Here is a 12065-nt window from a genome sequence, read left to right as displayed (position 1 = left end):
TTTTATAGGACACCAGGCACAAAGCTAATTAAACCCTGAACAGGGGGGTTAAGATGGGTGTATGAAGCCAAAAAGTATCAAGATGAGGGGAAAACATCTAAACAGAGCAAGGAGTATGTGTTCAAAAATCCAATCTAGGAATAGTGGCTGAGAAAAGATGGTCACTGGGAAAGGCAGGAGAGGCCAGCCAAGGAGTTTGCCTGGAAAGTAGAAATAAACGGCTGTGGTCTGGCACATCGGCCTGGTTTGCAGAACCAGAAAAGAGATGAAAGGTGGGGGAACGGGGGAGAGGCAAAAGGAACAAGGAAGGAGCTGGAACCGGGGGAGTCAATGGGTTGTGTCAAGGACACATTGTCCAATGAGACAGGATGTAGGAATAGGCCACCCTGATGAGGCCAGGGACCTTCAGGGCTTAGGGTGAGAATGGAGGACAGTCCATACTAGTGAACACCATGGAGAAAATTCCTGGCCAGCAGCCTCAGCCCTGCCCTGCCCATTAGCCACTTCCCAATTAGGTCCATGGGGACAGTAGATGACCAGGTGGTGCCTGATCTCCCATTGCAATCTCCCGGATGGGTGAGGGAGCAAACAAAACATCTCATGCTAATGGACCCAGGTATGCACACATGGCTTATCAAGCACAAGTTGCAAAGAATGTTTTTTTGTTTTTGTTTTTCTTTCTCCCTTAAGGGGAGCTCAGTAGCCAAAAGAAGGCAGAGTCATGACTTCTGTGATATCAGAGGTGATAGAGAGTTCAGACTCCACTATCTTATCAAATTGAAGACCATGCATGCAGAAGTATCTGATTTCAGATTTTAAATCATTTTAAGTGCACCAAAGCCAATTAAATGTGAAATTTAACAATAGAAATTATGTGTGATTCGCCTCCATCAAGAGTGAATATTAAAATATGTTATTGGTTGAATATATCCCTGGACACACAAAGATATACTGTTGTCCTAACCTCCCAGTACCTGTGAATGTGACCTTATTTAGAAATTTATAGATGGAAACAAGATGAGGTCATTAGTGTGGACACTAATCCAAGATGACTGATGTGCTTGTAAGAAAGGGAAAATCCCAGGTGAAGGCAGACACAGATGGAAAACATCATGTGGCATCTGAGGCAGCCTGGAGTGAGAAAGCCAGAAGCCAGGGTGTACCAAGGATTACCAGTCACTGCTAGAAGCTACAAAGAGACAAAGATGGGTTCTACCCATAATCCCAGATACACATTTCTGATGTCCAATTTGTGGGACTTGGTCACAACAGCCCTAAAAAAATAATTTTAAGTGGATTAGCATTTCCATAGCCATATGTGACAGTATTTTGATGAACAGTGTCCTGAGATACTTTCATGAACTGGAAAAGAAATCCATCCTGGAATGGAAACTTTGCCACGTCTCATCCAACCATGGATAAGATAAGAAAAGAGGTTCCTTTAGCTTTAAAACCTTCCACCAATATTTATCAATGATGCTAGCATTCATTCATTCATTTGCTCACCATTTATCAATGGTACTCTAGCATTCATTCATGCATTGGCTCAACAAGCATTTGATGAGCATCAACCTGCACTCAGCACTTCCTGAGGCACTGGAGACACACGGATGAACTAAACAAACCCTGATCCTGTGATGCTCATGGTGAGGAAGGTGATGTCAAAGAAACAAACAGAAGAAGCCGCGGCAAAGGCTCAAAGACAAAGCAAGGCAGAGCACTGGAGAGCTAATGAGAGTGTCCCATCTACAGGAAGTGCCCAGAGAGGCCTTTGTGGGAAGTGGACATTCTACAATGATGCTAAGGAGTGGATTGTGGGAAGCATTCCCAAAGAACAAAGACCAGAGCTGGACGGACTTCCTCCTGTTGAAGAAGTAGCAGGAGGACAGAGCGAGGAGGAGGAGAGAGGCAGAGGGGAGACTGGAGAACTAGAGAGCAACACTAGGAAGCTGCACACGGGTGGAGCATGGTGTTCACCATGCAGCGGGAGTGCTGAAGGGGTCTGAGAAGCTCAGCCTGACCACCAAGGGCACAGACAGGATCGAAGCCAGAAGGAAAATGGATCCATTCGGGTATTATTAAAACAGTCCAGGCAACAGATGTCAATGGTTTGGATTTAGAGGGCAGTGATGTTAATGGTGTGGTCAGACTCTAGATGCATTCCAAGGACTTGCTGATGGATTGGGCATGTAGAACTAAGAAAGGATCTGAACCTGAGCAAGTACTCTCCCTTTAGAAAAGGCTCATATGATTTGACTACTGGCCATCCCACTTCACTGACCCTGCGGCCACTAGACTGTACCTTTGTAAGTGAAGCCAGATCACGTCCGGTTACCATCTCTAACGGGTTAGTCAGGAAACTGTGGATGAAGCCTACAAAACCCCTTCCTATGAACAGGTGTGGTCTAAAGTTAACACCTTGCCTTGGGGAAGTCAGAAAACAAAGCAGTGTCAGTTTTACAAGGGACAGAGAAAGCAGTTCTAGGGGTCTAAGGACTGCTTTGCCATTCTCCACACCATCCGACCTCAGTGGCACCCCTACACCTCTCTGGTGCTCTCTTTGAAATAGGTCCCACGCCTATTCAAGATTTATAACTGCTCCCTAGGACTTAGCAGGCCACCCAGCTTTATCAGACAAGCTCTGAAAACCCCAGACAGCTATTTTTATCCCCTCCCCACCAACTGGGTCTCCCAAATATGGGCATAATATTTACCACATGAGGATTGAGTGAGATAACATATGTGAAGGAGCCCCCATGCTCAATAAACGATCTGCTTCCTTCCCCCACATCCTCACTCCAATTACTTCCTTCACCTCAAATGCACCTCACCTTCCTTTTTACCTCAGGGTCCCACAGAAGAGGACCCTTTGTCTCTGGTGGGATGGAGGGAGGAAATCACCCTGGCTGGAGACAGGAGCCCCCAGGACGAGGCCTCACTAGTCACTAAACTAGTTTGTGACTTTGGTGAGTCCCTCACTTCTTCAAATCTCTCCTTTAGCTCTTCTGTGAAAACAAATTGTACCGGATTAGAGGACCTTCGAGGTGCTATTGGCCCTGAACATGTGTATTCTTCCGGAACCAGAAAATGTCAACGGGGCCACTAATATCTAGAATCCATAGATAGCATTCTTGGACCTGAGGCCCCTCGATATGCAAGTGGACATTTCTTCCTTATGACCTAAAATTTGGGACCAATGCTGCGCTTTAGAGTTCTGGAAGATTTTAATCACACCAGCTCTACCTCCCAACTGACTCATTCAGTGCACAGGAGAGGCATGCCTGTACCATGCTCTGTTTGACACCCAGGCCAGCGGTGCCCTGGAGGTGACCTTAGCATCCAGCTTTGCAGTTCCAGGGTGTTCCTCTCAGCTCTTTTCTCCACAGTCTCCATGGCAGGAGGGCAGGTGGCTGTGGTGTGAACAATTCTGTCAGCCAATCTTGAAGGCAAATCAGTTCAACTGTTTTTGGAAGACTGTTTTAGCAACATTTATTAAAATCTAAGATGGGAGCAGTAGTCCACAGATATAACATGGTGACTAGAGTTATCAAAAATTTATCTTCTACTTGAAATTGCTTTTTTTTTGGTTTTTCGAGACAGGGTTTCTCAGTGTAGTTTTGGTGTCTGTCCTGCATCTGGCTCTGTATACCAGGCTGGTCGAACTCATAGAGATCTGCCTGGTTCTGCCTTAAAAGCGTGTGCCACCGCTGCCCGGCCTGAAATTGCTTTTTTAATAAAGTAGTTTAGCTGGGCTTAGTGGCAAACACGTTGAATCCCAGCACTTGGGTCAGCTTAGTCTAAATACAGAGTTTCAGAACAGCCAAGGCTACATAGAGAGACCTTATCCCAAAAAGTAAAAGAAAATAAAATAAGTAAAAAAGTAGTTTAAGTATTCTCATCACAAATAAGTGGTAACTATGTTAGCTAATACATGTGTTATGCAGATTGATTTAGCCGTTTCCCAGTGTGCATATTTCAAAATAAGTTATACATCATATATAGGATTTTTATTTGTTGATTAGAAAAGAATGCAGAAAAACAAACTTTGGCCAGTCTATTCCCATGGACTTCTGGAGCTATTTGGGAAGAAATGTGCTCTGTTCTCAAGGGTAGAATTCCCAAGAGTGAAAACTCTCTGGTCTCAGGTGAGATACTCATACATACTTCTCACAAACAGTCCCAGCCTGGGCTTCTTCTGGGAGAGTTATCTACCACTCGGGGAGACTAACACACCAGTGTTTGGAACCATCTGACAGCTCACGGGCCAGATTTTCAGAATTTCATTAGCAAAGAGGTTTGACTCTAGGGACTTATAAAGTGGCTACTGAGCATGCCTTTTGCCAACCTTCTGGAACTTTCTTCTAGTGCAATATTTCAAGCCTGATTCTAACCTCAGGACTTCTTGCTCCACAAAGAACCTTTCCGTGGAGATCCAAATCACTAAGCAGTTAAAGGAGAAAGGTCTCCAGGAAGAAATGAGAAAAGGAGAGACCAAAGCATAAGAAAATTTCTCCATCTGCCCCTTCACCCACTCCTCAGCCTCTGAGACACCAGGACGGATCCCACAGGTGAGACAACATGTTCAGTTACCCAGAAAACTGACGTGAAAGCCTACAGAGCCTTGATACGATGTAGAAAGAAAGTGGCATGTAACACACATTTAAGTCCAGGGAAACCCATCTGCACACACGTGATAATTTTACATAGCAGGAGGAAATGTCTGAGTAGAATACACCACTTTCCTGTGAAGGATTCAAACAGGAACACCGGCAACTTCAAAATCGGACTTCCTAATGACGAGCACGAATCCACCTCTTTCCTTCTCCCTCACCTGCTGGGGAAAGGAACAGCAGGGACAGCAGTGGTCTTCTGAAGGAACGCGACAGCTAAGGAGTTGTTGGGTTCTGCTTTGCTTTTCAGAGATGCTACCGAACACACGAGCAGTAGAATGCCTCCAAGTGTATTAACCAGCCCTTTGGCCTGAAGAACTGTGACCTATTGGACCACAGACCATCTGTCGCAGAGGCAGAAAGACTGTAAGCTCCAGAGGTTGGGTAGGACTGAAGGAAAACAGTGTCTTCTGGGCGTGACAGGACAGCTGTACTCACATCACAGCCACTGCTCTAGGTCCTGCCAGTCAACATTCCAACATGGAGAGGTGGTGGCTCACAAGACCCCATCCCTAACCAAAGCACTACTGACAGCTGGTGGGCCTCTGGGGAGTGGAGAGTCCATTTCCTTCAAGAAGGTGGCCCCCAGAAGGTGGCCCCTGCCCCAGTGAACCGTCCCACACCTGTGAGTATACAGGAAGCAAATGGAACACAGTGGGTTATAGAAAAAGCCGGTGAGGGGGGAGAGAGAGAGAGAGAGAGAGAGAGAGAGAGAGAGAGGGGTGAAGCTGGAAAGGGGGATGGATCTGGGGGAAGGAATGAGAGGAAAATGATCATAATACATTGTGTGAAATTATTTATAAAAACTAATAAAAATATATTTGAAAGTATCTTTTGCTTTTAGGACCAAGGATAATAAAAATTTTTTAAAAAATGGAAACTGATGCAAAACTCTCAGTTTTTTGGTTTTTTGAGACAGGGTTTCTCTGTAGCTTTGGAGCCTGTCCTGGAGTATAGACCAGGCTGGCCTCACACTCACAGAGATCCACCTGCCTCTGCCTCTGCCTCCCAAGTGCTGGAACTACAGGCGTGTGCCACCACCGCCTGGCTCTCGGTTCTTTTTCTCGCAGTTGGAAACCCCAAAGCCTTCAACATGGCTCAAGTGTGTCTCTCCAACTGGACACTGATGGCATCTCCACAGTTTGGTGGCAATAGCCTCACTGCTTTCAAGGTAATATCTCACTGGAGGAGGATGGGACGGCCCCAGTGAGCTCTTGGAATTACTGATACAAGCAACACCTTGGGTGATCTATAAGTACATTACAAGTAGAAGAAGCCGGACTTAAAAGCCTACACACTATGGTTTCATCTCTATGACATTCTGTAAAACAGATCAATGGGGACAGGAGACAGATCAGGGACCAGAAATGGGAAGAGAAGAATTATGAAGAAGCTGGAGGGAACTTCTCTGAAAATATTCCCTATCTTCATTATGGTAGGGATTATTTGACCGTATGTCTTTACCAAAAGCACTCAGAATTGCACATTGAGGATGCTGAACTCCATGGTACATAAGCTATACTTCAGTGATAAACTTTTTTAAAGAGTTCTTTATTTTCATCTATTTCTGTGTGTGGGTGTATCTACATGAGTTAATGTGCAGCATGTGCGTTCAAGGACTGGAGTTACAGGTAGTTGGGAACTGTCTCATGTGGGTGCTGAAAAATGAACCCAGGTCTTCTGGAAGAGTATTAAATGCTCTGAACCACTGAGTCATCTCTGTAACCCAATCCTCCTTTTTAAGATGTATATCTTTTTATTTTATGTGTATGAGTATTTTGCCTGCATGCATGTATGGGCATACAGTGCCCAAGAGATCCGAAGAGAATGCCAGGTTCCCTGAAATTGAAATTACAAGCAGATATGAACCACCTATGTAGGTCCGGGGACCTAAACTCAGGTCCTCTGCAAGATCAGCAAGTGTCTTAACTGGCCCCAATCCTAGCCCTTTAAAGGGGGTGGAAGTTTTCTGGGGACACCATGTGCCTGGAGAGAAAGGTAAGTTTTTATTGTTTTGCTGTAGAGTCTCAAGTTCCAATAAACTCTGGCAGTTTCCAAAACGGAGAAACCTCAAGCAGCCTCATTCTCAGCTCCTAGGTTCTTATCCACTAGTGACCTGAGTTGAAGTAGGCACATGACTCTTCCACTTAGGGAGAAGACAGAGGAGGGGATGGTGAGATAGAGCAGGCCACCCTGTGGGCAGCAAAGAGAGGAGGGGTAAGCCAAGCGGTTTATCCCCAAAGCTGCCCAGTCACATACACACCCCTTGCCCGATTAATTATCTGTCTGCTGATTCATGACTTGCGGTTCCTGTGGGCATGCTTCCTGGCTGTTTCTGCCAACAAGGGCAGGATTCTTGCAACTGGGAGGAGACGATAAACAGAGATCCAAGGAGGGTGGGGAGTTGTAAAGGAAGAATTTTTATCAGGGACTTCTAGAGTCACATTCAGCTCTCCCTCCTCTCAACTCAACACTGCCTCCTCATCCTATCTTATGCTATTCCCAGGAGACACATGCCACCTCTCACCTTTGCCCTCATGCTCATGAATTTGAGGGGAAGAACAGAAAAGATTGTCCAAGTGACTCCCCCAGAGATAGGACAAAAGGGAGACACTTCAGAGGACTCCTGTGTTTCCATCATCCTCTGGTCAGAAGGTGAACACCAGTGCAAAAGGGCTGGGGTTGTGATTTAGTAGTAGAGCACATTTGGCACACAAAACTCTGGGTTCCATTCTCAGCAAAACACACACACACACACACACACACACACACACACACACACACACACACACATCCTCCAGAGTGTTCAGGTAGAACACTCGAGGTTACAAGTATGTAAATATTGGATTTCTTCAAAGTAAGAGACATCACCTCTAGATGCCTTTTTGTACCATTCCCTACATGCTTCTTTTGCTGCCCGTGTGCCAAGCGCTGGGTGCAGTGTTAAACAAAACAGACACTTTGCTCTCCCTATGAAGACTGAAGTCTTATGTGTTGGGTTTTACCACCCTCATTTTAAAAAGTTGAGACTTAAAAGGGGGAAAAAATGAATGTGTGGCCCTCTCTCCTCCTGGGTCTTCTCTGTAGATTCCTACAGGACCAGAGGGGCTGAAGTATGCCAAGCCACCAAGGAGGAACGGGTTGAATTAAGAGGATGTGAGAGATGAATTCTCAGCTGGGAGCCTGGATTGGACTAATGCATGAAGTAGCAACCACTCTGGCCTGCGGTCCATAGTACACCACCAGTAACAGGAACACTAATGACAATAGGAATCGCCAGTTACTGAACACTTTGTCTCATTTAGTCTACGTAATAGAGGCGCCGTTCTTCTCCACTTCCACGACTAAGATCTTAGCAAGACCACATGGTCATTCGGGGCAAAGTCAAGCCTACAGCCCACTGGCTTAAATCCCTTTCCTCAGCATCTCGTCTTTCGTCATCTCTCAGGCCCCGAGGATTCTGGAAGAGGGCTTCAGTTGGAGAGTTTCCAGAATACAAATTGTAGAAGAAAAATAAACACCTCAACTCTGACCTACTTTGGTTAGAATAAGCACTAAATATGAGGAAGCCACGAAACCGGTATTCAGATGAAGCTAAAAAGATTATCTTTGGAGATAAAAACTGAAAGTCAATGCTGTCCTCACAGAAGCTCTTGTCCCCTCACGGCAGAATCTCCGGCTCTGGACAGCCTCTCTGTGCCACCTCACTCGCACCCTGGTCCTTCTGTGTCCCTTCAACACTGTCCTGTCACCCCAGCAATGCTTCCCCAGGGACCTAATGGTATTTGCAGCTCTGTCACCAACACTGGGGGGGGGGGGGTAAGTGTGACAGACACTTCTCTCACAGGGTGCTCTAGAGTCCTCTGTTCCTCCACAGGACTCCACCTGCCCCTCAGAGGGAGTCTGGGGCTAGCTCAGCACAAGCCATCACCTCTCTGGATTATTCTAATCACAACAAATCTGTGAACAGATATCCTAGCGGCTTTGTGGGTTTTGTTTATTTTGGTGCATATGTGCATACGTACATGCGTGCTCATTTATAATTGTTCCTGGGCAGAGACCAGAAGGCAATCTTGGGTATCATTCCACCAAATATCACTTTTTTTTTTTGAGACAGGATCTCTTTCTATCCTGGAGCTCCCCAAACAGGCCAGGCTGGTTCACTAGTGAGCCCCAGGGACCTGTCTGCCTCTGTCTCCTCTCCTAGCACTGGAATTACAAGCACACTACTACACCAAGTTTTTTTTTTTTTTTTTCATTAGGTTCTGGGGACAGAATTCAGGTCCTCCTACTTTATCAGCCCAGTCTCCCCTTCTCCCCCATCCCCACTAAAGGATGTTTAAACCCAGACTTAGGTATACCAGAGCAGTGTGATCCTGTATGGATCATTGCAACTGTGTGAACCAAACAAACAAGTGATACACCGAACACTGGCGTTCAGGAAAGGTGGGAGAAAGTGAGAAACCAAATAACAGATATACTTCACCCTCACTAGAATTGAGCCAAACACCCTGCTCTCTATGCATCTGTGAACTCATTACTTTCTTCTCCAACTACAGATCATGATGGTGATGATGGTGGAGATGGTGATACTCAGAAGTTAATTTGAAAGAAAGCTATGGATATAAACAAAACACGGTGTGTTTTAAATATATCTCAGTAAACAGCTGAGCGGAGCTGGAAGCTGTCTAACTCAACAAAGAACACTAGCTAGCTACCCTGATCTGATTGTTGCACAGTGTATTTGTAGATGCATTTTCACACTTCACACAGGCATGCCCTGTCGTTACATGTCAATTTAAATTTCAGAAGCAGTGAGTTTTTAAAGGTTTTAAATTCATGGAAGTCAGCATATCTGTATGAAACATCAGCTTTGCTGGTGAATTTCCCCATTCCCAGTCAACGGCTAGCAGCAGCTTGCTGAAGGCTCAGACACCTCCAGGGCAGAATGCTGGAGATCGAGACTTCTATTCTGTGGTCAAAAGGCTTGTTCAATGTAGGCTAAAGACCACAGTTTTCATCTGTCACTCAGAAGCTTCAACCGGTTTTTTTGTTTGTTTGTTTGTTTTTGTTTTTTGTTTGTTTTTGTTTCTTGAGACAGGGTTTACTCTGAGTAGCTTTGCGCCTTTCCTGGAACTCACTTGGTAGCCCAGGCTGGCCTCAAACTCACAGAGATCTGCCTGGCTTCAACTGTAAGCCCGCACTGAGACACCCTTTCCCTTCCATGGCTGTGTTTATCTGTATCATTATGGAAGGGTCTTGAAGGCAGCCACCAAAATATTTTTTAGAATGCTTAGCCTCAAAGTAATTAATAAATTTTACCTTTGAGAAATAGTCCATCTGGGTCTGGAGATGTAGCTCAATTAATAAAGTGCTTGCCTGACACAAGGAGGCCCTGGGTTCAACTCCCAGCAGCGCATAACCCCTGGGTGGTGGTGCATATCTACAACCCTAGCACCATTAGTGGAGGCACAGGATGGTCTGGAGTGTGAAGCATCCTCAATAATGTGAGACCCTATTACACACACACACACACACACACACACACACACACACACACACACCCATCTGTAGGGTTTAACTTGCTCCAACTGACCCAGAACCTCAGTTTCTCCACCTCCCACAGTATCATGTCCCGCTCCCCTACAGCTCTACTGACTGGACCACTCCCCATCCCTGGAGCACCAGTGAGGCCAAAAGCTGACTGTCCAGGCAGATGATGATGGTGTGAGCTGCAAGCAGGGGAAACAAAGCCAGCCCCAAGGACCTCTGTGCTGACTCCCAGTACACAGTCAGAGAGTGCTAGGTGAGAGATCTGTCCCAGGAGGTCTCAAGCTCGAATCCTGCTCCTCCTTAAAGAGTGGAGCAGCCAGATGCATAAACTCGAAGTTAGAGACGTGCCATACTCGGAGAAAGGGGCAACCTAGCGTGCACACACTCACCGAAGCAGGTGAGCCACATCCTCCAGCCAGTGCACCACCGGGGCCGCCCCGCAGAGCCCCACCTGGCCTCTGCCACCCTCGACGCCCCCGGAGACCATCGGAGGAAGGACCCGCCCCCCACACCTTAGCTTCTCATCCCGAGCTCCGGGATCCCACGGTCCCACCGCTGTTTGCACACCCGCCTCACTCACCTCCAACGACAACGCTCGCCAGTGTCCCCAGCGCCAGCAGAGCTGCCCAGAGCGGCGCTCGCATCCTGTCCGCTGCCCTTCACACGCCGCGCGCTACCGCTAGCCTGGCGCCCACGGCTGCTTTTCCCGCGGTGGGAGGGGAGGGGAGGGGACGCAGTGGGTGGGGCGCGCGGGGCGGGCCAAGGGCGTGCGCTCCCTCCCCTCGGGTGCCGGGTGCCGTCTGGACCCTGCCTGAAGCTGCAAGCGTGATGGGGAAACTGGCGAGCCTCTCTTCAGAACCCTCCCCAGCCCTCTGCCCACGAGGAAACCGAGCCCCCACGGGGTCGTGTGCGTATCTGGATCCTAGGGGTTCGCGTCTGGGTGCTTGGTTTAAAAAAAAAAAAAAAAAAGTAGCTATTGGGCCACTTCCTGGACTTTTCCAGTCCCACCTCCACAGACATCAACTATTTCACTTCGCCCTGGCTCTTGATTTCCTCCAGTCTCATTCATCCTCTCATTGAGTTAACAGGCAAGCAGCTGTCGAATGCTTTCTCTGCAAACTCTTGGCAATACCACGTCTCCAGCTTGTGTTAGGGGAGATGGATCTGTGAAGAGCCTCTGTCTATCAGGTGTGTCTGATAGCCGTTTCAGGGGAGTCACTGTAGCGCCTTCAAACTCAAATTCACTAGCTTTGTGGTATTTTCCTGAAAGACTACTTGCCTGCTATTCCGGTCCCCTACACTAGTTTCCTTGGGTCTTCCCCAGATAGGAAACCTCTAGAAGCTCAAAAGGTCCAAAATACTGGATCTGAAGAGCAGGTCATAGGAAGTAGCAGGGCCGGTGTATCCTGATCAAGAGACTCGGACTGGCGATGCAGCTCAATTCTACCTTGCTTCCTTGCCTAGCACTACTTCCCAGCACTACAAAAGCAGGCCGTGGTGTATGCCTATAAATGTAGGGCTAAGGAGGCAGGAGGACCAGAAGTTCCAGGTCGTTCCTGAGCACATAGAGCATTCAAAGCCAGCCTGAGCTACAGGAAACCCTGGAGGAGGGGCGTGGCAAGAAGAAACCTGACACCTGGCCATGATCCATCCCTCGCTCTGAGCCCAAGAGATTCTTGTCACTCCTAAATGTCCCATGCCTTTCCATCTGACTGACCTTCCTTCCTCTTTCCATTTGGAAAATTCCACTTATTTTTCAAAACATCTCAAATATCATCTCTTCCATGCCATCTTGTCTGATGTTCCTCCTCCAGCTTCATCCTTTGCACAGGTGGGCACTTC

At 47.2% G+C, this 12065-nt stretch overlaps 1 protein-coding gene across 1 annotated transcript in view; it reads right to left on the bottom strand.

The window, feature by feature from the left end:
• Nucleotides 1-10710, bottom strand: part of Itgb3 (integrin subunit beta 3) — a 55266-nt gene extending 44556 nt beyond the window's left edge. Inside the window, 4 exon segments of the mRNA XM_036195317.1 lie at nt 3288-3439; nt 4832-4995; nt 5188-5293; nt 10613-10710. Of these exon segments, the coding sequence (XP_036051210.1) occupies nt 3288-3439; nt 4832-4995; nt 5188-5293; nt 10613-10710 (520 nt within the window).
• Between the last annotated feature and the right edge of the window lie 1355 nt (nt 10711-12065).

The sequence above is a fragment of the Onychomys torridus genome, chromosome 8 (genome assembly GCF_903995425.1).
Source record: "Onychomys torridus chromosome 8, mOncTor1.1, whole genome shotgun sequence".
NCBI classification, from domain to species: domain Eukaryota; kingdom Metazoa; phylum Chordata; class Mammalia; order Rodentia; family Cricetidae; genus Onychomys; species Onychomys torridus.
The sequence above is the reverse complement of the archived record's forward strand: the minus strand, read 5'-3'. Positions and strand labels throughout refer to the sequence as shown.